This window comes from Procambarus clarkii, chromosome 55, assembly GCF_040958095.1.
Source record: "Procambarus clarkii isolate CNS0578487 chromosome 55, FALCON_Pclarkii_2.0, whole genome shotgun sequence".
Taxonomy (NCBI): Eukaryota; Metazoa; Arthropoda; class Malacostraca; order Decapoda; family Cambaridae; genus Procambarus; species Procambarus clarkii.
The window spans coordinates 28448797-28474711 of record NC_091204.1 but is presented as its reverse complement, the minus strand read 5'-3'; the positions used below and the strand labels follow the sequence as shown (position 1 = coordinate 28474711).

The 25915-nt window shown below is 41.3% G+C and overlaps 1 protein-coding gene and 1 long non-coding RNA gene across 3 annotated transcripts in view; one reads left to right on the top strand and one right to left on the bottom strand.

Moving 5' to 3' along the window:
- Positions 1–25915, bottom strand: part of LOC138352920 (uncharacterized) — a 264785-nt gene that overhangs the window by 201642 nt on the left and 37228 nt on the right. The gene's annotated exons all lie outside the window — the stretch shown is intronic.
- Positions 18801–25892, top strand: LOC123747762 (uncharacterized). Of its 2 annotated transcripts, XM_069305399.1 has the most exons (3): positions 18801–18964; positions 22784–22989; positions 24753–25884. In XM_069305399.1, the coding sequence occupies exons 1-3, from the start codon at positions 18859–18861 to the stop codon at positions 24789–24791; spliced, it is 351 nt and encodes a 116-aa protein (XP_069161500.1). In that variant the 5' UTR covers positions 18801–18858; the 3' UTR covers positions 24792–25884. The 2 variants fall into 2 exon arrangements, 1 of the variants encoding a protein (XP_069161500.1); XR_011222911.1 differs by lacking the exons at positions 18801–18964; positions 22784–22989 and adding an exon at positions 23777–23949 and having other exon boundaries at positions 24753–25892.

Genomic DNA, 25915 nt, shown 5'->3' with positions numbered 1-25915 from the left:
AAGAAGCAAGAAGAGATGTTACAAAAGTTAGAGAACCTTTTTAACTCCCTACAACAGCAACACACTGCAACCCAAGACGAATCAGACCAACTTAAGCTCCTTGATTCTGTCATCATCTCATCACAGGATTTTCCCCATGAAACTGACAGAGAAGACTGTACTGCCATCGTGATCCAGGAATTGCGTACTAAGTTGAATTATTCAGTCGAAGCAAGTGACATTAAGTCAGCTTATAGAGTGGGTACGAAATCATCTGGTACAAATAACAGGAAGATTCGTGTGAAATTAGATAGCTGCTCCCGCAAGTCAGACCTTATCACTGCTGCAGTCGCTAGGAAATCCAATGTTTATGTGAACGAATGTCTAACCAGATTCAGACAAAATCTCTTATTTAAACTACGTGGAATCTGCAATAGATCCACTGCTATTAAACATTGTTTTGTGTGCGATGGTAAAATAATAGCTAGGAAGACTGACTCTGGAAAAACTTGTCATAACCACTGAAGCACACCTCACTTCTTTCCTGGATGACTGTGGGATATCAGCTGAATAACCAGAACATAATTTGTAGTCTCACATACTACCAAAGTGTACTTAAGCTCTGCCTTTCCTTTCCAAAGGTGTTTATTTTTATTTTTTGTTTGTCATCTTTGTTGTTGAATTTGCTTGTTTTTTACTCTTAATTATTTGTTCTTAGTTAATTCCCTTGTCACTAAACCTAGGGCTTTTTATTACCCTGTTAAAGTAACTTGGTATTTGTTTCTTGTAATCATTTATTGGAATTAATTAATAGTATAATTGTTTATATAAGCATCTACCTCAGTATCATAGTAAAATCTTCCACATGAATATACTCTCACCCTGTTTATTTTTACACTTAGATTTATATTTGAGTAAATTTCTAGATTTAATTAGATTTACATGTCATCTTTTTTTTTTCCTTTTTTTTCTCTCGGAATTATCTATTTGAGCTCACTTTGTTTTCTTAGATTCATACCAATTATAGGATTTTAATTAACCATTACTAAGCTAATTATCTTCAAGATCATTTTACTTTATGATTATTATTTTTCTTATTATTTTTTATTTTACATTTATATTGTCAGTCTCTACTGATTTTTTGTTTTTTATTTTATGTAACTTCTGTATCCTTCCGGGCTATCTATTGGATCTTTATTTTACTTCTAAATTGTTACTATTTTATTGTATTTGCTTTTATTCTTGTGTTTTGCTTCATCGTGTATCTTGTATCGTGATCCCTCTGCATCTCTATGCACACTGATATTGATCCTGATCAAAATCTTCTGTCTCATATCTACACCAACCAGCACATTGATCATCATTATTGCAAGTATTTCACAGCACACCAGGCTAAAAACAAACTCCAAAATAGCACCTGCTTATCAGTTTAGAACCAAAATGTTAGATCACTTGGTAAACATTTTGACGATTTAAATGCATTACTCACAGCAATAGGTACTAACTTATCGTTCATTATTTTAACAGCAACTTGGCTAAGTAAAGACTATACCCAACTCTACAACTTAGCTGGTTATAAAGCCATTCATAACTGTAGGCCTAATAAAAAAGGTGGTGGCACAGCTATATATTACCGAGATACATTTATCTGCAACAGTGTTATTAGTGACAGAGATGACTACTGTGAATATACTTTTGCTCAGTTTACAATTAAATCCCTTAAATCCTCTTTGACTATTGGATCCATCTATTGATTTCCCAATACTAACATAGCTTCTTTCTCAGACAACCTAAGGAATCTTATTATAAACAACAATCTCAACAAAAACACATCATTCTGGGAGGAGACTTTAATATTGACCTGGGTCAACAAAATTGCTCTCAAGTTGACTATTTCCTTAACAGCATGAACTCCTGTATGCTAATCCCCACAATCACCAAACCTACCCGAGTCACTCAAACATCAGCCACTACCTTGGACCACATATGGACAAACATAACAGCTTCCCTTGTATCTGGTATAATCTACGACAGAACAACTGACCACTATCCTACCTTTCTCATAGCGAACATGGACATAACACCACCAAAAAGCAAGAAACTTTCATTTAGGCTACACAGTGAATCAGCTTTAGGCAATCTTACAGATGCACTTCACAATATTAACTGGGCTTCTGAATTCAATAATACCCATGATATAAATTCATTAGCTAACCTCTTCCTCTCCGAGACTCTAAGCCTTTACAACCTTCATTGTCCCCTTCTTACCAAGCAAGTAACTGACAAAAGATTAAACAATCCATGCCTCACAAGTGGCATTCTCAACTCAATCAACAAGAAACATGAATATGAAAAGAAAGTTAGGATTGGCCTAGTTTCAAAGGAAGTAGCTAAACGGTACTCATCAATGCTTACCAGTATCATAAGAAAGGCAAAACTTGCATATTATGTGAATAGATTCAATGAAGCAAAAGGCAACATGAAAAGCACTTGGAAAACAATCTCTAGTATCCTAGGAACTAAACAACACTCACATAACCAAATAAAACTCTACAAGGATGGGGATATACCGTCAACTGATTTAGAAATGCCAAATGAATTTAATAGTTTCTTTTCATCGGTTGGTGCTAATCTTGCCAGTAAAATCCCACAGACTCAGACACATATTAACACATATCTCTCAGGCAGCTATCCAAACTCTCTTCTCCTTTCACCAATCAGCCCGGAAGATGTTGTGTCCATCATACACTCTCTAAAAACCAAGGCATGGAACACCAGTGAAATTCCGTCCATTGTGTACAAGAGAGCCTCCCATGCCCTTGCCCCACCCATAGCACTACTGTTCAACAAATCTATAGAGTATCACACCTTCCCTGATATCCTCAAAAAAGCAAGAGTAACGCCAGTCCATAAAGGAGGCAATCCGGCGGACATAAACAATTATAGACCAACATCAAACCTACCCATTCTATCAAAAATATTTGAAAAAATTATTTACAAACAGCTCTATTCCTACCTCGTAAAATTCGACATACTCAGCCCCTGCCAGTTTGGCTTCCGGTCCCAAAAGAGCACCAACGATGCAATCATTAGTCTCCTTGACGTTATCTACTCAGCTCTTGACAAAAATGAGTTTCCAATTGGACTCTTCATTGACCTAAGAAAAGGCTTTGATACTGTTAATCACAACTACCTCTTACTTAAACTCCAGCATTATGGAATCCGAGGCCTTGCCCTTGACTACATCCGATCCTATCTTAGTGACAGACACCAATATGTAACCATCAATGATACAACTTCTTCCACTCTACCTATTACCGTTGGAGTGCCACAGGGCAGTATCTTAGGACCTCTTCTATTTCTTATATATATAAACGATCTGGCTAATGTCTCTAATATTCTCAAACCTATATTGTTTGCTGACGATACTACCCTTATCTATTCAGACCTCAACCCACATACACTAAATGATGTTGTGAATAATGAATTAAAAAAGGCCACTTATAGATGTCAACGAACAAGCTAACATTAAACATCGAAAAGACTTACTACATCTTATTTGGAAGCAAATCATCAAATGCAATTCAGCTACAGATAGACAACATTAACATCAGTAATAAAAATGATGGCAAGTTTCTTGGCCTATTCCTAGACAAGAGACTCAACTTCAGCACCCACATTCAACACATAACTAAAAAAGTCTCTAAGACAGTTGGTATACTCTCCAAAATCAGATATTATGTTCCTAACTCTGCTCTCCTCTCACCATATTATGCACTAATTTATTTATTTATTTATTTATTTATTTATATATATACAAGAAGGTACATTGGGTTTGTGAGAATACATTGGATAGTACAGTATTTACATTCTTGTAAAGCCACTAGTACGCGCAGCGTTTCGGGCAGGTCCTTAATCTAGCAGATAATTTTAAATAGGTAATTTCTATCAGAATTGATAAATGATAAAGATACATTGCAAGAGAAAAATGAGATGAGAGAGCTAAGTAAGTATATTAAAGCACATTGTTATATTAAAGCTCTGATTGATTACATTGACAGCTTGATTAGTAATTTAAACAAGATTAATAGACACCATACAGCAGATTGACAGCACATATAAGACAACAATGATCACAATGGTAAAGATGTTCAGATTGGGTACATAAAGATTGGGAGACTGGGTAGCAAAAGATACAGATAAACAAGATTTATAAACACCATACAGCAGATTGGCAGCACATATAAGAAAACAGCAATGATCACAAAGGTAAAGATGTTCAAATTGGGAACATAAAGGTTGGGAGATTGGGTAGCAATTGATACAGTGCAATTTTAAGGCAAAAAGTGAAAAACTATGAAGATGAAATTAGGTACTTTTTAGTATTGATTTTCAATGATGTAAAAGTTGGACAGCTTTTCAATTCAGTAGGGAGTGAGTTCCATAAACTGGGTCCCTTTATTTGCATAGAGTGTTTACACAGATTAAGTTTAACTCTGGGGATATCAAAGAGATATTTATTTCTGGTGTGGTGATAATGGGTCCTATTACATCTGCCCAGGAAGAGTTTCAGACAAGGATTTGCATTTAAGAACAGGGTTTTGTAAATGTAGTTGACACAAGAGAATTTGTGGAGTGAGATTATGTTTATTGAGTTAAACAAGGGGGCTGTGTGTTCTCTGAATGCAGAATTTGATATTATTCTGATAGCAGATTTTTGCTGGGTGATGATGGACTTGAGGTGGTTTAACCCCATGCACAGATACCATAGTTGAGATAGGGATAGATTAGTGCATAATAAAGAGAGATGAGAGCAGAGTTAGGTACATAATATCTGATTTTGGAGAGTATACCAACTGTTTTAGAGACTTTCTTAGTTATGTGTTGTATGTGGGTGCTGAAGTTGAGTCTCTTGTCTAGGAATATGCCAAGAAACTTTCCATCATTTTTATTGCTAATGTTTACATTGTCAATCTGAAGCTTAATTGCATTTGTAGATTTGCTTCCAAATAGGATGTAGTAGGTCTTGTCTATGTTAAGTGTTAGTTTGTTGGTTAACATCCATAAGTGGACTTTTTTTAGTTCATTATTAACAACATCATTTAGTGTATGTGGGTTGGGGTTGGAGTAGATGAGGGTAGTATCATCAGCAAACAAAATAGGTTTCAGAATGTTCGAGACATTAGGCAGATAATTAATGGCATGGGAGGCGCAAGGGCATGGGAGGCGTTCTTGTATACAATGGATGGGATTTCACTGATGTTCCCAGCTTTGGTTTTTAGTGAGTGTATGATGGACACAACATCTGACGGGCTGACTGGTGAGAGGAGAAGAGAGTTTGGATAGCTGCCTGAGAGATATGTGTTGATATGTGTCTGAGTCTGTGGGATTTTACTAGCAAGGTCAGCACCAACCGATGAAAAGAAGCTATTAAATTCATTCGCCATTTCTAAATCAGATGACGGTGTAAGGCCATCCTTAGAGAGTGTTATCTGGTTGTGGGAGTGTTGTTTAGTTCCCAGGATATTAGAGATGGTATTCCATGTGCTTTTCATGTTGCCTTTTGCTTCTTTGAATCTAGTGTCATAATATGAAAGTTTTGCTTTTCTTATGATACTGGTAAGCACTGATGAGTACCTTTTAACTACTTCCTTTGAAACTAGGCCACTCCTAAATTTCTTTTCATATTCAGGTTTTTTGTTGATTGATTTAATTATGCCACTTGTGAGCCACGGGTTATTTTTTCTTTTATCAGTTACTTGTTTGGTAAGGAGGGGACAGTGAGTGTTGTAGAGGCTTAGAGTTTTGGAGAGAAAGAGGTTAGTTGATGAGTTTATATCCTGTGAATTATTAAATTCAGATTCCCAGTTAATATTGTGAAGTGCATTAGAGAGATTGCATAAAGCTGATTCACTATGTAGCCTGAATGAAAGTTTTTTGGTTTCTGGTGGTGATGTGTCAATGTTTGCTATGAGGAAAGTAGGATAGTGGTCAGTTGTTCTGTCATAAATTACCCCAGATGTAAGGGGAGCTGTTATATTAGTCCATAGGTGATCCAGGGTAGTGGCAGATGTTTGAGTGACTCGGGTGGGCTTGGTGATTGTGGGGATTAGCATACAGGAGTGCATGCTGTTACGGAAATAGTCAACTTGAGGGTTGTTTTGAAGACCCAGGTCAATATTGAAATCACCTCCCAGAATGATGTGATTTTTGTTGAGATTGTTATTTATGATAAGATTCCTTACATTGTCAGAGAATAAAGCTATGTTGGTATTAGGAAATCTTTAGATGGCACCGATAGTCAGGGAGGATTTTATCTAATCTACCCCTATCTTAATTATGGTATCTGTGCATGGGGGTCTACCACTGCAAACCACCTTAAGCCCATCATCACAAAGCAAAAATCTGCTATCAGAATAATAACTAACTCTGCTTTCAGACAACACTCAGCTCCCTTGTTTAAATCCCTAAACTTGCTAAATATTAACTCCCTCTACACTTTCTCTTGTGTCAACTACATTTACAAAACCCTGTTCTTAAATGCAAACCATGCTCTGAAACTCTCCCTGGACAGATGTAATAGGACCCATTATCACCACACCAGAAATAAATATCTCTTTGATATCCCCAGGGTCAAACTTAATCTGTGTAAACACTCTATGCAAATTAAGGGACCCAGTCTATGGAACTCACTCCCTAGTGAATTGAAAAACTGTAAAACTTTTGCCTTATTTAAAAGCAAAACCAAAAAGTACCTAATTTCATCTTCTTAGTTTCCTACACTGAGCTTTAAATTTGCTCTGTACCCAGTGTTACCCAATCTCCTAATTTTTATGTAGTATCAAACAACCTTATCATTGTGTTCATTGCTGTCTTCTTTTATGTGCTAGCCATATGCTGTATTGTGGCTACCAATTTTTGTCAACTACCATTCAAGCTGTCATTGCAATCAATATTATATTGTTTCTGCTGTATTGTGCCTACCAATTTTTGTCAACTACCATTCAAGCTGTCATTGCAATCAATCTTAGCTACCTATGTGCTTTAATATACTGTACCTACAATTTTCTCTCATCTTTTTTTTCATTCCATGTAACTGTTATCATTTTTTTGTCTATAAATTTTGCAAGTATTTACCTCCTTAAAATTTTCTTAGATTAAGGACCTGCCCGAAACGCTGCGCGTACTAGTAGCTTTACAAGACTGTAATTACCATATTATGTATCCTCACATTCCCAATGTACATTCTTGTATATGCATAAATAAATAAATAAATAAATAAATAAATAAATAAATAAATAAGTTGTGATCTGAGTAACAGGTATTTGTAATCATTATGTTCCTGATCAATTCATCATTATTAGTGAAAATGAGGTCCAGCGTGTTCTTCTTCCTAGTTGGTAATACTATTTGCTGGTTTAAGGCAAACCTGTCACACATCCGTGGCAGGTCATTTGTATGTGCCTGTTCATTTAGGCTACTTCCTGGTATTCTTTCTGATATTACTGTATTAGCCAGGTGCTTCCATTTCAGGTGCCGTAGGTTGAAGTCCCCAAGCAGGATGATGTTCGGAGCTGGATTTGTGAGGTTTTGCAAGCAGTGTTCTATTTTCATTAGTTGGTCTTTAAACTGCTGAGGGCTTGCCTCCGGTGACTTATATACAAGGACAATAACTACATTTAGAATCTCTATTTTGATTATCAGCACTTCCACCATATCATTTGAGGTGTTTAGCAGCTCAGTACAGATGAGTGTGTCTTTGATGTAGAGGCTGACCTCACCCTGAAGCCGGTGTTTCCTATCACATCTGAAAAGATTGTACTCTGAGATCCATATTTCACCATCATGGTAGTCCTTTGTGTGGGTTTCTGTTAGGGCTGCAAACACTGCATTTGCCTCATGAAGGAGACCATCAATAAAGTGAACTTTGTTGGATTTGCGTGTTTTTATACCCTGGATGTTGGCAAATATAAATGATGTTATCATGTTAGTGGAAGTGCTGGATGCCTTACTTGGTGTTAATATCTGAGGCTCTGGTAAGGAAGCCACTGTGTTTGCGTCCAGGGTGTGTTGTTTTGGAAGTGATTCGTCCAGTTTTGGTAGTAGGACGGGTGTTGTGTGGTGTAGCACCTGTGTGCTTGTTGATAGTTTGTATTCCAGTCTTGTGGGTATCTCCCTTCCCCTCTGTAATCCTGTAGTGGTTCCATCTGACTGTTCCTCTCGCTTATATTTATTACTCTGTTTCTGCCTTCCTCTAGAAAATTTCCAGTAGTGTCATATTGATCTTCCCGTCTATAACGCTGTGTACCTCTCACGTGGAATTCCGGACACTGAAGATTGTAGCATTTTTTGTCCCTAATTGAAAATTGATATAATTTAGGGTGGCAGTGGTAGGGAGGCAGCGATAGATTCGGAGTCGGAAGGTGAGGAAGACACTGATACCTTCTTACCCGCCGGGGAGGAAGAAGCAGAGCCAGGCTTACATTTCTGACATAGACAGGTGTGCCAGCAGCAACGTACTGGGCGACAGCCTCTACAGTCTCAACACGTGAAGGAGAACAGCAGCAGTCAACATGAAGATTGCTGGGAGGATGGACGAAGACCTGGATGGACAGGTGGTGAGGAGTGCCAAAAGACAGAGGGGAGGGCTGAGAAGAATTGGAGTTAGATAGAAAAAGAGGGCAAAGGAGACTGGGAAGGAAGAAAGGAGATACCAGACAGAGGACCAGGAGGAAGACCCTCTGGCCCAGAATTTGAAAGAGCAGGTGAGGTGAGGTTGAGGTGTCCAGGTCCAAGACCAGGAAATGGTTGTGAAACCGAGAAAGTGGGAGAGGGTGAGAAGTGGAACGCAACACACGAGCATAAAACATGCCAGAGAAAGATGGAAGACGGCGTACTTAGCGTCTCGCCTCAGGAAAAGATAAATGATTCTGATGTTTCAAATTGATGATGGCTTCTTCAAATTTGTAGTGCACGCATGTGTGGGAGAAGGTATGGTGGGCATCACTGCAATTGATGCAGTGAGCTTGGGAAGAAAAGCACTGTCTTATAATGACCTGAGTATCTACACAAGGGGCATAGAGACACGGCATTTGTGCATTTGAGGGAACCATACCCAAATTTCCAGCACCTATTGAAGAGGCGAGGAGAGCAGATATACTCCTGAACGGACCATCTGGTACCAGGAAGAATTACGGAAGACAGAAGGGACCTACTATCAAAAGTGATCTTCATTAAGAAAAGAGACTGGCCATGACGACCACGAGGGAGGGGTTGAGTAACATATCAATCTGGAGGATGGAATAGTCTTGGGCCTCAAGGATATGTTTAATATCCTTGTGGCAGTCTTTCAGATCCCTATCACCAGTCGCTACATGGTGCGGGAGAATAATTGTGCCAATCCTGCCATTTAACATTTTTGGAAATCTGAACAGGGGTCTCCTCCAACCCGTTCTCACACAAGACAGCACATATATGACTTAGTGCTTAAAGTCAATATGTGGAATGTGATTTAGTACATATGTGATATATTCCCAGTTAACTTTTTTACCAAGGCTCAAACTCTTCCTCACGTACCAATTTACGTCTCACAGTACTCGTCCATCAACGTAGATAGCTGAATAGTCGTGATTGGTTCAATTATAACGAAAATTGTAGTTTTCAGGTCCCACATGGGTTGTGAAATTCACCTACTATTGTCCATGCTCTTATAATATTACAGATCAGCTACATCCTATTGAAGGCTCGTAGTTTTGTTTTGAGAAATATTAGTTGTTCTTAGTAAATTATAATAAGCACAATAAATTATTACATAGAATAACAGTGCTTCACCAATCAATATTATATACCATAGTTTGTGCTTTAGAAATCTTTAAAGAATGTTTTGTAGGAACGCTAACAGAAAACGATGTTATGTTGGAATGTATATAGGGTAAACTACTGCAAACAGGATGGTATGGTGTGGATTATAGGAAACTATAGGATTAGTATAGGGTCCACTACCACCTGTTAGGTGGGTAAGGGGTCCAATAACACCCGCAGGATGAGTATGGGGGTCACATCCACCCACAGGAATGGTATGGGGATCACTTCCACCCACAGGAAGGGTATGGGATCCAATACCATCCACTGGATGTGTATAGCGTCCACTACCACCGACAGGATGGGTATGGGCTCACAACCACCCACAGGATGGGTATGGGGTCCAATACCACCCACAGGATGAGTATGGGGTTCACTATAACCCACAGGATGGGTATGGGGCTCCAACCACCCACAGAATAAGTATGGGGTACAATAACACCCACTGGATATGTATGGCGTCCATTGCCCCCACAGGATGACTATAGGGTACAGTATCGCCCACAGGATTAGTATATAGGGTTCACTGCCGCCCACAGAGTCGGTATGGGGTCCACCGCCACCCACAGGGTCGGTATGGGGTCCACTACCGCCCACAGGGTCGCTATGAAGTCAACTACCGTCCACAGGGTCGGTAGGGGTCCACTACCGCCCACAGAGTCGGTAGGGGGTCCACTGCCACCCACAGGGTTGGTAGGGGGTCCACTGCCGCCCACAGGATCGATAGGGGGTCCACTGCCGCCCACAGGGTCGAAAGGGGGGGGGGGGTCCACTACCGCCCACAGGATCGATAGGGGGTCCACTGCCGCCCACAGGGTCGGTAGGGGGTCCACTGCCGCCCACAGGTTCGGTAGGGGTCCACTGCCGCCCACAGGGTCGGTAGGGGGTCCACTGCCGCCCACAGGATCGATAGGGGGTCCACTGCCGCCCACAGGGTCGATAGGGGGTCCCTTACCGCCCACAGGGTCTCTATGAAGTCAACTACCGCCCATAGTGTTTGTATAGTGTCCACTATCGCCCATAGTGTTATTATGGGGTCCACTACCCCTCATAGAGTCGGTATGGGGGTCCATTACTACCCACAGGGTGTGTCTGGGGTCTATTTTGGCAATACTGCTTTTCCAATCTCATTTGTTGTTCAATGTAAAATATTTGTTGCTTGACTTGCAACAATTTATATATATATTGTTGGGGTTTCACCTCTCTTCTCTCTAGTCTGGGGTGAGCAATAGTTATGCCCAAGGTAACTCACCGTAGCCCTGCGGGTCTTCCCTCGATCCTCACGGCGCCACTGCACGCCAGGAGAGTCTCCCAGTCAATCTTAACGGCCTCTTATTAAGAAAGAGTGAGAACACGACTCGTTCACATCGACTGTCGTGTGCCCTCCCCAACAATAGGGCTCTACGGTTATCCACAAGATCGCCAACTGGTGTTTAAGGTGGCCAGTAACACCATCAGTGGACTGGTGTATTCAGTGGTAGCCTTGGCAAGGTCACACTCAAAGATCAGGAATCAGGCAGGTACTTATTGTTATCACTCTATGCTTACAGGTGCTTATAGCCACAAGATCAATGGAGGGGATGATAAAAACACAAAGAGAGTTTTGTATTTTACTTAAAATGTATGAAAGATGTCACAAGGCCAAACAATAACAAATAAATCAACTGATCCTGACGCGGCTGGTAATTCCCACGGATATTATGCGATCACAAGAGGGCAACACTCTACCCTCCTCATCAAGTGTCAAGAACAGCTGATCGCAATGGCCTCTCCGCGCGAACTTGGCTTGTTTTCTAGATTTACGCGCCCTGTTTCTTTAAACTTTCCAATATTACTAGAAACTCGCACACTCGATATTGGCACAAATAAACCGTCTTACTCAGTTACACTGTACTCAGGCTCAAACAGTCTTTTCTACAATCAATGCTATAATGATTCACTGTAATGGCTTTACATTGTTCTTCACCCAACCATATATTATGAAATATTAACACTGGAGTTTTCAGTACTTTCTCTCGTGGGCGATAACGCAATAATTCACTGTACTCACAAATGATTATTCACTGAATGAACATAGACATATATATGGTATATAAATCAATCATCAATACATGGAAAATAAATAGTTTCTGGGCACATAGCCTAACCTCCAAATACTGGCATAATATTATATATAATTTACCACTATATGTTCATATCAAAAATCTATAGAAAGATATACACAACACAGTAAATTTATCACTTGTTCCTGGTGCCTGTACACACCAATAATCAACATGAATATTACAAGTACTCTTGATAGTACTGTCTAGCACACTGGTGCTTTATCGTGAAATGGGTGAGACTTGCTCACGACATATAAAATCCTCAGGCTAGAAAATATAGCCCAATAACATAGCTAACTAAAGGGGAATGGGGAGGGAACTAGAACCACCTACTTCACCCTATCCTCCGATGAGAGTCGAGATGTAGCTCCTGGTCCTCGTGTCGGGAACGCCCCCACACTACACGTCGTCGTGTCCTACCAGAGCCTCTCGTCGTCCCACCGTTTAGCGCGTCGTCTCCGTGCCTCCTCACTGCAGGTCCGTCCTCCTCCTTGACTTCTTGAAGGTTGGAGTCGGTCTCCTGGCCGTCGTCTTCTCCCAGCAACGGCTGTCGCCTACGTCTCAGCTACAGTCGTCCGGTTTCCCCAAATAGTCCTCTCTTCCTCAGCTACCCAGTGGCTCTGTCAGCCACTACGCTGTCACGAACTGGTGAATTGCCACAGACGTCAACATACGTCACTGCACGGCTTCACTGCTACTGGCACAGTACCTGACTGGAGCACTTGTTGCTCAAATAACCGTCAATTCCCTCTTCTGGTTCAACACATGAACTAGGGAAGACTTCTCAGAGTACTGGCGGACTTCAGGTGACACGTAAATCCACGGTAGTGGGAAACAGCTGTCCGACAGACAGGACCACTCGTCGCACGTCCGACCTCTATGACGTGTCGTGTCTGACTGCTGGCGCCAGCCCGGCGCGCTGGCCGGACCCCCTTCCTTCATGACGTCACCTTTGCTACGGGAGGTTTTCATTGGCTCCCGGTGCCACACTGCTGTCGGTGACCAATCCGGTGCCACTGACGTCACACGGTTTTGGAGGGAGATCAGGGAAGCCAGCGCCATCTTGGCTCCCTAAAGGGCCTAAACCACAGGCCAAAATATTACTATTTCGCAAATTTCTCGGCTCTCCGAGAACACTTCACTCTCTCCCATATATCAAATTGTAGCCTGCAACGTAGAGAACGCTTGGGAAAAGTAGACATGACTCTTACTGCAGGCGTGGGAGAATTATAAGGGGGGGAACTCCGTCACATACCCCTCCCCTTAAAATAAGAGTCATGTCTGGTTGGTGCATATGGGATAGGGCATCCGCTACTACGTCGTCCTTCCCCTTGATGTGCTTGACCTTGATCCTTGTCAGACTCTCAGTGCGGGTGAGACTGGTGCCGTCCGCCCTGGAGCACTTACTTTCCTCCTCCGGGAGTTCTCGGTCCCTTGGTACACTCAGACCCGTCTTCCGCTGGGTTTCTCGGGTATTCGTTCCGTCCTGCCTGGCGGCTCTTCCTTCCACAGTGAAGAAAGGTTTTAGGCGGTCTGCGTGACAAACCTGTTTCTTTCGGGGTCCATCCGGCTTCCCAGTCTCGTACGACACTGGACCCAACCGTCGCAGCACTCGGTATGGTCTCTTGAACCGCGACCTGGTCACTCTACCTTTACCTGGCAGCACAACCAATACTTTGGATCCGGCCTGAAAATCCCTCTGCGCAGCTCTCCTGTCGTACCACTCCGACATCTTACGTTGCGCCTTCTCCAGGAGTTTCCTAGCCAGTTTCTTCACTCTAGTGTGACGTTCTTTGAACTGCTGGACATATTTAATCACCGTTCCCACGGTCGCTCCTGGTGTCCATCGTTCCCTCATCACAGATAGCATGGCATATATAATATAGATAAATGGAAAGTAAGCCTTCTCAGGACCCACACGTCCTCCTTCGGCCTTACTAACCAATTCGGGGAACTCCTCCTGCTGCAATTCTTCGAGACGAGCGCGGTTTACCCCTGGAGAACCGGTGAGTGTCACCTGCAACTCACCATTCGGGCTACCTTTGCCCTCCACTCGTTCTCTGGGTCCTACGTAGAGGTGATCTGTTCCCAGGCTGTCAGTCGACTCCTCAGCCCCATCAGATCCACAACCTCCTGGTTCTTCGCGTCGTCTTGGTATCACAGCACAAACTGGGAACGCCACCGGTGCGATTCCCTTCTCGCCCCCACAGGCGTTCCACTCTCCGCCTGCCTCCTTGTATTGTTCTAGGCATTCTTCGCCTTTCACAAGATTCGGAAGGACATATCCTCCACACGCGTCATTCCCCAAGATGACCTGCGCCTCCATCTTGGGCATTGATGTACAGACTCCCACCACTAGGGTCTGGCAGCCATAGTCGGAATTTAAAGTTACCTGGTGTAGGGGCATCCTCACTGGGCCTCCCACAGTGGCCACCCGTGCCACCCCCACACTGGTACTTTCGTAACCCTCTGGGAACAGGGTTTCACTTACCAGGGTAAAGTCAGCCCCGGTGTCTCTTAGCATCTTCACTGGGATGGGGTCTGCGACCCCCATCTTTACGGTTCCTTGGCACATGAACGGGTGAACTTTCTTCTCCCCATTCAGCACGGGTTCATCCTGCACTCCCTCGGCCCTCTGGTCCTCGAACATCACTAAAGCAACGTGTCCCCGCTGCTTAGGGCGTCTGCATTCCCGCGCGACGTGTCCGGGTATTCCGCAGTTGTAGCAGCGGCCCCTCGGCGGAGACCATCCGCCACCGCTCGCCTTAACACTGCCTCCAGAGACCGTCACACCCTGTGTCTTTCTCGCCTCACTTGTCGTTTCCTTCGTTGCAGTAACAACTTCCGAGCTCTCATCTTGGCTCTCCTCTATCGGTTCCACAACATTTTTTGTTCCTCTGTCGTACCATCTCGAGCGGTGGGACCTGGGAGAACTCGCTCCTGTCCTCCATCCATTCGTCCTCCTATAATTCCTACTGCCTCCGGAGTACGCGGGTGATCGATGCTGTCCCTCTCGGCTTGGGCGTAGTACTTCCTCTAACATGTCGGCTCGGTCGGCTGCGGCCCTTAGGTTCTTTATGTCCGCCTCCTTTATCCTCAGCCTGATCTCAGGAGAGAGCACGGACATAAACTTTTCCATGGCCACTAGTTCCTTGATCTCTTCGGCCGACCTCGCTTCCTCGGAGTCCAGCCACTTAAGGAGCTTTCTTTCTATGTGCCTCGCCGTCTCCGCATACGATTTTCCTGGTGACCGGGTACATTCTCTAAACCTCTTTCTGTAACACTCTGGCGTGAGTTTAAAGGAACGGAGCACAGCTCGTTTTACCGCATCGTAGTTAGTGCATTCTTGGAAGTCGAGCATAGTGAAGGCTTCACGAGCTTCACCTGTGAGCCTCCCTTGGACCAATTCCGCCCACTCCGCCCTCGGCCACCTCTTCATAGCAGCAACTCTCTCAAAGTGATCAAAGAAACTTTCGGCTTCACTAGGCACAAAGACCGGCAGGTCTCGTTCCCTCACTCGTCGGTCTTCCTGTGGCGGGGCAGGGGCACCTAGTCCCAGTTCCGCTCGCTTCAGCTCCACCTCCTGGTTGGCTTCTATTTCCATTTGTCTCAGCCTAACTTCTTGCTCTCGTTCTTCCCTGCGTAGCTGTGCTTCTCGTTCTTGCTCTTCCCGGCGCAGCTGTGCTTCTCGTTCCTCACGCTTCGTCTGTGCTTCTCGCTCCTCACGCTTCATCTGTGCTTCTCGCTCTTGTTCTTCTTTGCGCAGCTGTGCTTCTTCTCTCCTCAGCTGCGCTTCTGCTTCTCGCTCTTCCTTGCGCTGTTGTGCCTCTCGCTCTTCTTGGCGCTGCTGTGCTTCTCGCTCTTCTTTGCGCTGCTGTGCTTCCAGCTGCAGTTTCATTATTTCCAGCTTAATGCTGTGCCTGCTGCCGCTGGATCCCCTGCTGCTTCCACCAATACTCAGGTGCTCACCTGCACTGGCAGGTGTTTGGGGCCGTTCCTCCCCCAAAGCTTCGTCTCGAGCCTTGAGCTGAGCCATTATCTCTAGTCATCTTTCACCAACTCTGGCAGATTTCAGCTTTATTCCAAAATGATTCGCTATAGCCTGTAACTGTGCCTTGGTGCACTCTTCCAGCACCTGTTCATCTCTAGAGTCAATAAACCTGGTTACTTTATCATCCTCCATCTTGTGCTACGAGTGTTAACCTGCACCTGATCTCTAACACCGCTGCCAAGTGCCACTGCAACCTTTACTCCTGATCGAGATCCTGGCAAGGTCGCCAATGTTGGGGTTTCACCTCTCTTCTCTCTAGTCTGGGGTGAGCAATAGTTATGCCCAAGGTAACTCACCGTAGCCCTGCGGGTCTTCCCTCGATCCTCACGGCGCCACTGCACGCCAGGAGAGTCTCCCAGTCAATCTTAACGGCCTCTTATTAAGAAAGAGTGAGAACACGACTCGTTCACATCGACTGTCGTGTGCCCTCCCCAACAATAGGGCTCTACGGTTATCCACAAGATCGCCAACTGGTGTTTAAGGTGGCCAGTAACACCATCAGTGGACTGGTGTATTCAGTGGTAGCCTTGGCAAGGTCACACTCAAAGATCAGGAATCAGGCAGGTACTTATTGTTATCACTCTATGCTTACAGGTGCTTATAGCCACAAGATCAATGGAGGGGATGATAAAAACACAAAGAGAGTTTTGTATTTTACTTAAAATGTATGAAAGATGTCACAAGGCCAAACAATAACAAATAAATCAACTGATCCTGACGCGGCTGGTAATTCCCACGGATATTATGCGATCACAAGAGGGCAACACTCTCCCCTCCTCATCAAGTGTCAAGAACAGCTGATCGCAATGGCCTCTCCGCGCGAACTTGGCTTGTTTTCTAGATTCACGCGCCCTGTTTCTTTAAACTTTCCAATATTACTAGAAACTCGCACACTCGATATTGGCACAAATAAACCGTCTTACTCAGTTACACTGTACTCAGGCTCAAACAGTCTTTTCTACAATCAATGCTATAATGATTCACTGTAATGGCTTTACATTGTTCTTCACCCAACCATATATTATGAAATATTAACACTGGAGTTTTCAGTACTTTCTCTCGTGGGCGATAACGCAATAATTCACTGTACTCACAAATGATTATTCACTGAATGAACATAGACATATATATGGTATATAAATCAATCATCAATACATGGAAAATAAATAGTTTCTGGGCACATAGCCTAACCTCCAAATACTGGCATAATATTATATATAATTTACCACTATATGTTCATATCAAAAATCTATAGAAAGATATACACAACACAGTAAATTTATCACTTGTTCCTGGTGCCTGTACACACCAATAATCAACATGAATATTACAAGTACTCTTGATAGTACTGTCTAGCACACTGGTGCTTTATCGTGAAATGGGTGAGACTTGCTCACGACATATAAAATCCTCAGGCTAGAAAATATAGCCCAATAACATAGCTAACTAAAGGGGAATGGGGAGGGAACTAGAACCACCTACTTCACCCTATCCTCCGATGAGAGTCGAGATGTAGCTCCTGGTCCTCGTGTCGGGAACGCCCCCACACTACACGTCGTCGTGTCCTACCAGAGCCTCTCGTCGTCCCACCGTTTAGCGCGTCGTCTCCGTGCCTCCTCACTGCAGGTCCGTCCTCCTCCTTGACTTCTTGAAGGTTGGAGTCGGTCTCCTGGCCGTCGTCTTCTCCCAGCAACGGCTGTCGCCTACGTCTCAGCTACAGTCGTCCGGTTTCCCCAAATAGTCCTCTCTTCCTCAGCTACCCAGTGGCTCTGTCAGCCACTACGCTGTCACGAACTGGTGAATTGCCACAGACGTCAACATACGTCACTGCACGGCTTCACTGCTACTGGCACAGTACCTGACTGGAGCACTTGTTGCTCAAATAACCGTCAATTCCCTCTTCTGGTTCAACACATGAACTAGGGAAGACTTCTCAGAGTACTGGCGGACTTCAGGTGACACGTAAATCCACGGTAGTGGGAAACAGCTGTCCGACAGACAGGACCACTCGTCGCACGTCCGACCTCTATGACGTGTCGTGTCTGACTGCTGGCGCCAGCCCGGCGCGCTGGCCGGACCCCCTTCCTTCATGACGTCACCTTTGCTACGGGAGGTTTTCATTGGCTCCCGGTGCCACACTGCTGTCGGTGACCAATCCGGTGCCACTGACGTCACACGGTTTTGGCGGGAGATCAGGGAAGCCAGCGCCATCTTGGCTCCCTAAAGGGCCTAAACCACAGGCCAAAATATTACTATTTCGCAAATTTCTCGGCTCTCCGAGAACACTTCACTCTCTCCCATATATCAAATTGTAGCCTGCAACGTAGAGAACGCTTGGGAAAAGTAGACATGACTCTTACTGCAGGCGTGGGAGAATTATAAGGGGGGGAACTCCGTAACAATATATATATATATATATATATATATATATATATATATATATATATATATATATATATATATATATATATATATATATATATATAGTATAGTGCCTTTGCAATAATGTACCAATGTGTGTATTTTCATAACTCGTTTTAAATTTTTGAAAAATAAATAACTACATTGTGAATGCAAGTCAATGTTTACATGCTAAATCAGAGTTGCCAGATTCCGCTTAAAATAGCAAATTGTGCTTATTTTCAAAGCTTGAGAATTTAGCTTTAAAGTAGTTAAAGCTACGAATTTCGCAATTTGCTATGTACTTTAGTGTACTATTTTAAAATAAGGTTGGTTTTTAAGGTGCAAGTCATATGAATCTCAAAAAAAGTATATTATTAACAATCTTATCTCCATAGTTCACTAGTTTCTGTAAATCAGATCTGGTAACTGTAGGCCAAGTACTGGAAGACTCAAGACACAATGTGTGTGGAAGCTATTAGTCTCTTTGAAGAAGTCATCTCGACAGGATCTTCCAGCTCCAGCTATAAAACTTCACCACACATGGATCTACCTAGTACATCAAACGGTAAGAAATTACTAAACTGTACAAAGTTTTATGCTAGAACATTTGTTACAGTCCCCTGTTCTATGTGTACTCCATCACATAGTGACGGAGTATGTGGGAATAATTTTGTTGACACTGTCCATTTGACATGGTGGTGGTGTATGATAGTGGTGGTGTATGGTGCTGGTGGTGTATGATGCTGGTGGTGTATGGTGCTGGTGGTGTATGATGCTGATGGTGTATGATGCTGATGGTGTATGATGCTGGTGGTGTATGGTGCTGGTGGTGTATGATGCTGGTGGTGTATGATTCTGGTGGAGTATGATGCTGATGATGTATGATGCTGATGGTGTATGATGCTGATGGTGTATGATGCTGGTGGTGTATGGTGCTGGTGGTGTATGATGCTGGTGGTGTATGGTGCTGGTGGTGTATGGTGCTGATGGTGTATGATGCTGGTGGTGTATTATGCTGATGGTGTATGATGCTGGTGATGTATGATGCTGATGGTGTATGATGCTGGTGGTGTATGATGCTGGTGGTGTATGATGCTGGTGGTGTATGGTGCTGTTGGTGTATGATGCTGGTGGTGTATGGTGCTGGTGGTGTATGATGGTGGTGGTGAATCTGACACTGTCATATATATATAAATATATATATATATATATATATATATATATATATATATATATATATATATATATATATATATATATATATATATATATATATTATTAAATATGACCGAAAAAGTAAGATTAATAATTCTAACACGAATTTTCTCAATCTTTCGTACATTACGCTTCACTGTTGGAGGTAAATCAAAAATCAATTCTCCAAAATTCATTTTTATTTCTAGTCTGACGCGACACGGGCGCATTTCGTAAAACTTATTACATTTTCAAAGACTTTAGTTCACAAATACACAACTGATTAGAACTTACGTATCTCCGATTTTATATATACATTTGAGTGAGGTGGGAGGGGTGATGTGGCATTTACACAAGACAGAACAAGAGGGGATATTAATAGGGTATTAAAAGTATCAACACAAGACAGAACACAAACAATGGGTATTGAATAGAAGGACTCCACCTGCCAAAGATCATTGGGGAATATAAACCTGGATATGCGTATGGAAATGTCAAGACGCACAAGCCTGGAAACCCACTTCGGCCAATCATTAGCCAGATACCCACACCCACGTACAGACTGGCGAAGCGACTCAACGGCCTGCTGACTCCTTATGTTCCTTGCGCCTTCAGCCTGAAGTCTCCAAAGGAATTTGTTGACTTACTGCGGGGCACACGGGCCACAGGGATAAGAGCCTCGTTGGACGTAGAATCGCTGTTTACCAACGTACCTGTGGACGAGACAATCGGAATGATTGCCGACAGAGTGTATCGTGATCCAGCCTGTACTCCTCTTGACATGCCAGAAAATATTCTGAGGAAACTACTCCAAGCTTGTACTAAAGAGGCACCCTTCTTGAGCCCGGATGGGCACATGTATAAGCAAGTAGATGGGGTCGCCATGGGTTCTCCCCTAGGTGTCCTGTTTGCAAACTTCTACATGGGTACCATCGAGCAAAAAGTCTTAGTCGACATGAACTTGAAACCGGCCATATACTGCAGGTATGTTGACGACATTTTTACACAGGTACCTGATGTCAGACATCTGCAGGAGCTGAAGGAGGCATTTGAGCAGAGTTCCGTGCTGCGTTTCACTTACGAGATGGAAAAGGATGGGAAGCTGCCCTTTCTAGATGTAACAGTCATGGAAAAGGGCGGAGGTTTCCACACTGCAGTCTACACTAAGGAAACAAACATAGGAATGTGCCTAAATGCCAACAGCGACTGCCCTGACAGGTACAAGAGGAGTGTTGTTAACGCATATGTCGACCGTGCTCTCAGCCACAGCTCAGAATGGAAGCAAGTCGACGAAGAACTCTGTAGGGTAAGGCAGGTCCTAGTCAATAACGGCTTCTCCAATGGTTTCATCGAAGACATCATAAGAAGGAAAGTGAAAAGCCATGCAACCTCTGAAGAGACAACTAACACAACACCTATACCCCCTATTAGACTATTTTACAGGAACTTCTTTTCCACAGCTCATAAAACGGAGGAAAGGGTCCTGAAAGATATTGTTAATAGAAACGTTATCCCTACAGACAAAAATCAGAGGATACAACTGACGATTTACTATAAAACTAGAAAAACGGCCAGCCTTCTCATGAGAAACTCTCCAGACACAAAACAGAACGCTTTAAAAGAGACTAACGTCGTCTATGCCTTCAAATGCCCACTTGGAGACAGTAAGCTCCAAAAAACCCAGTATATAGGCAAGACAACAACATCTCTTTCTAGGCGTTTAACGATGCATAAGCAACAGGGCTCCATTAAGGAACATATAATCTCTTCCCACAACCAAACCATCGCCAGAGAAATCCTAGTAAACAACACAGAAATCATCGATAGATACAGCGATAGCAGGCGGCTTGACGTTTGCGAGGCACTACACATCAAGAAGTCAACACCAGCAATCAACAGCCAATTATTGCACAACTATATTCTACCCACCTCAAGACTCCGCTCCAATATAGAAGCATCAAGAAATATGGACCAATAGGCTTTCTACAAACACTTCTATTCAATACCCATTGTTTGTGTTCTGTCTTGTGTTGATACTTTTAATACCCTATTAATATCCCCTCTTGTTCTGTCTTGTGTTAATGCCACATCACCCCTCCCACCTCACTCAAATGTAGATATAAAATCGGAGATACGTAAGTTCTAATCAGTTGTGTATTTGTGAACTAAAGTCTTTGAAAATGTAATAAGTTTTACGAAACGCGCCCGTGTCACGTCAGACTAGAAATAAAAATGAATTTTGGAGAATTGATTTTTGATTTACCTCCAACAGTGAAGCGTAATGTACGAAAGATTGAGAAAATTCGTGTTAGAATTATTAATCTTACTTTTTCGGTCATATTTAATAATATATGTCTACAGGAAAGACTGCTACCAAAATATACTAATATATATATATATATATATATATATATATATATATATATATATATATATATATATATATATTGTCTGACACTGTCATATATATATATATATATATATATATATATATATATATATATATATATATATATATATATATATATATATATATATATATATATATATATATATATATATATATATATATATATGAGGGGTACCACCTCTGGTGCAAGTGTAGGGACCCATAGCCTCGGAGAAGAAAATAAAGAGCACTCAGAGAAGACCTTGTGGATCCTCACTGAACACTCATATTTTCTTCTCCTACCACCCCTATTCTTTTGGTATGTGTGTATATTTATCTAACTTTATTTGAAAACGTCATTACACAAAAAAAGTTACAATATTGATTATATATATATATATAAATATATATATATATATATATATATATATATATATATATATATATATATATATATATATATATATATATATATATATATATATATATAATTTTTTTTTCTTCCAATAATATAGTATTCGCTTGAAATTAACAGCCTGGTCAATCAGGCTGTTGGATGCAACTCCTCTCAGTTTTGTTATTACGAGTTACAGCATGGTTAATCACATCCAAAATTAAAGTTATTTCCAGATGCAGTCCTAAAATTTTTAACATTGCTCTCACTAGTGTTAATGTAGATTATTTCATAATTTAAATAATATATTTAATTACTGTAGTACATTTTAACAACAATTTAACTTATAATTTTTGCAGCATAGGTCATTTGAATATAAGTATTTTATTAGAAATTATTTCCTTCAGGTCTTCAGGGAAAATTCTTGAGGAGATGCACAAACTGCAAACAATGTGTGCATGTCCGAAGCAATGTTTGCAAGTTCTGCCAGTGTGACTTCCGAAACAGTAGAGAATTAATGAAGAAAGAAGAGGAAGCCCGTTTTCTACTTAAAGGCAAGAAGGCTTTAGAACGAAATACAGCAAGCCGGGTTCTACAAAGGATTGAAAATCAGGTATTGAAGTTTGTCTACATCTGTTGTATTCATTTGTATTCTTCTTATGCTGAACTTGCTTGATAAGGTATAGAATCAACATGAATAATACTGTACAGTACTTACATACTATTTGTTTATTTATTTATATACAAGATAGCACACTGGGATTATGAGAGTACATAGCATTGATGTTTTTACATTCTTGTAAAGCCACTAGCACACATAGTGTTTTGGGCAGGTCCTTAATCTAACAGATAATTTTAAATAGGCAATTTAAAGCAAAAATGGAAAAAATTGGCTGGTACATTGTAAGAAAGTATCACAAAGATTACTATGTACATTAAAGTAAAATTTGAGGGTTATCAACATATAAATTGTAGCATAATTTGAGGAATATTTCAAGGTATAATATAGTAAGATATGCATTCAATATAACAATCATGATATAAGGTGATAGCAATGATTACAATGGAAAAGTTGTATGGTTTAGGCACATATATTCTGGCATTGGATTTCATAAGATACAGTGCGAGTTTAATGCACTAGTTAGGAAACTATCAAGATAAAATTAGGAACTTTTTGGTTTTATTTTTTAAAATGGCAGAAGTTGGACAGTTTTTAAATTTGTTAGCGAGTGAGTTCCATAGACAAGGTCCCTTTATTTGCATAGAGTATTTACACAGAATAACTTTGACTCTGGGGATATCAAAGATATTTATTTCTGGTATTGTGATTCTATTATGGGTTCTATTGCACATGCCCAGCTATGCTTCAATCATTTATTTTGTTGCATTTTCCCAGATAGTGTTATTGTTTAAATATTATTTGCTTTTCAGCTAACATATCTGCGTGGCTGTGGGTATGAATCAATCGTTATCTATTACAAGAAAGGACCAGCACGGGTGACACATGGTATCCTACCAAAAAACGTAATACAAGAAGAGGACAAGAAGATCTTCACCACTAACTTCTTTTTGTGTAAGTAGTTCACATAATATATAAATATATCACCACCTATTATTTTCTCTCATATATATATATACATATGTATATATATATATATATATATATATATATATATATATATATATATATATATATATATATATATATATATATATATATATATATATATATATATATATATATATATATATATATATAATTTCAATTCAATCATCTCCGTCGTTGATGTATATGGCAAAAAGTGTGTGGCCCAATACAGCACTATGTCTTAACGTAATGGGTCCAAGGGCCCATAAGGTCTCGACAGCATTAAGGGCCCTTTAGCAAACCAGTGTGCTGGGGCCCCTATGACACCCATGACGTCTTTGTATCATTTCAAGTTTGTACATGTACTTCTTAAGATATGGGCACCATACAACTGCTGCATATTCTAGCTTTTGTCTAAAAAAATCATGAACAATTTATTTATTATTTATCCATGAATGCCAGAACTAAACCCTGTGGTACTCCACTCGTGACATTTCTCCAGTCCAATACATTGCTTCTGATTACTGCCCTCATTTTTCTATCAGTTTGAAATTTTTTAATCCATGTTAGAAGCTTACCTGTCACCCCTCCAATATGTTCCAGTTTCCAGAGCAAACTCTTATGTGGAATTCTGTTGAATGCCTTTTTTAGGTCCAGATAGATGCAGTCAACCCAACCATATCTTTCCTGTAAAATTTCTGCGGCTCGATCATAGTAACTGATTAAATTTGTTACACAGGATCTTCCATTTCGAAATTTTTTATTTTTTATTTTTATTTTTTTTCCAGCACGCACAAGGAAGCTTGATGCAGATAAACTTACATTAGGATCAGAAGGTGATAGCGATAATGCCCTGGAAAAAAATCATGACGAGCTACAAGTGCAGCAGGTGCATCAAGTCCAAAAAGTACCGCAGGTGCAAGAAATTCAACAAGTACAAAAAGTTCCGCAGGTGGAACATTTACAAAAAGTTCCGCAGGTGCAACAAGGGCTACCATTAGCAATCATTCAGAAACAGCAAGAAGTACAAGTAGTAAAATTTGAACCACAGGGAACTACACCAGGTAAACAGTGTAGTAACAACGGAATGGGAATTTTAAAATACCTGAGGAAACAGGTAAAAAAGGACAAACAATAGAAATGGTTCCTTACACCTTATTATTTGGTAGTTTATAGGTATTTTACTTATAATACTTTATATTATGTCTACATTTTATAATTTAGTTTACAGTTAATTTACTTTTCAACTTCCATATCTTACATGAAGGATTTTTACTGTTTTTCATTTTTAAAACCTTATTAGTATCATTTATAGTTTAGTGTCAATTCACTTATAATACAATATATGGAATAATTTACTAAATTCATTTAACTATAATAAATTTAAATAAACATTTTTACCCCAGGATGAGTTTCAGTCACCCTACCCAACAAATTAATGTTTCTTTATTACTAATCTTGTGAGAGGTAGCTTATTGTGCAGCCCATACTCATTCTGTGAGTGTTAGTTTATTGTGCACCCCATAGTCATCATGTCACCCAAGCCTGCTGCAGCTGCACCTGAGGGGTGGTGTAGGGAACCATTAGTGTACTATTATGATTTGAGAGAGAGAATGCTCTGTGGACAGAGCATCAATATGGCTTAAGGCATTGAGCTTTGCCTCAAGATGAAGCTTGGGCTGATCTCTGATTTGCTTCTTGGGAGTCTTCATTTACGTGCACCCCATACTCAACCACTTTGTAGTAATTAATTGTGCAACCCATACTCATCCTGTTACCAGTAGTTTGTGCAACCCATACTTATCCTGTGATCCCTATCCCTCTACTTCAAGTCCCTCAAGGGGCGCACGAATTCAGTTTGGCATACTGCATCCTGCCTTCCCATCCCTAGCTACTGACCCATCACAATATTTTATTTTATTTTATTTATATATATACAAGTAGGTACATT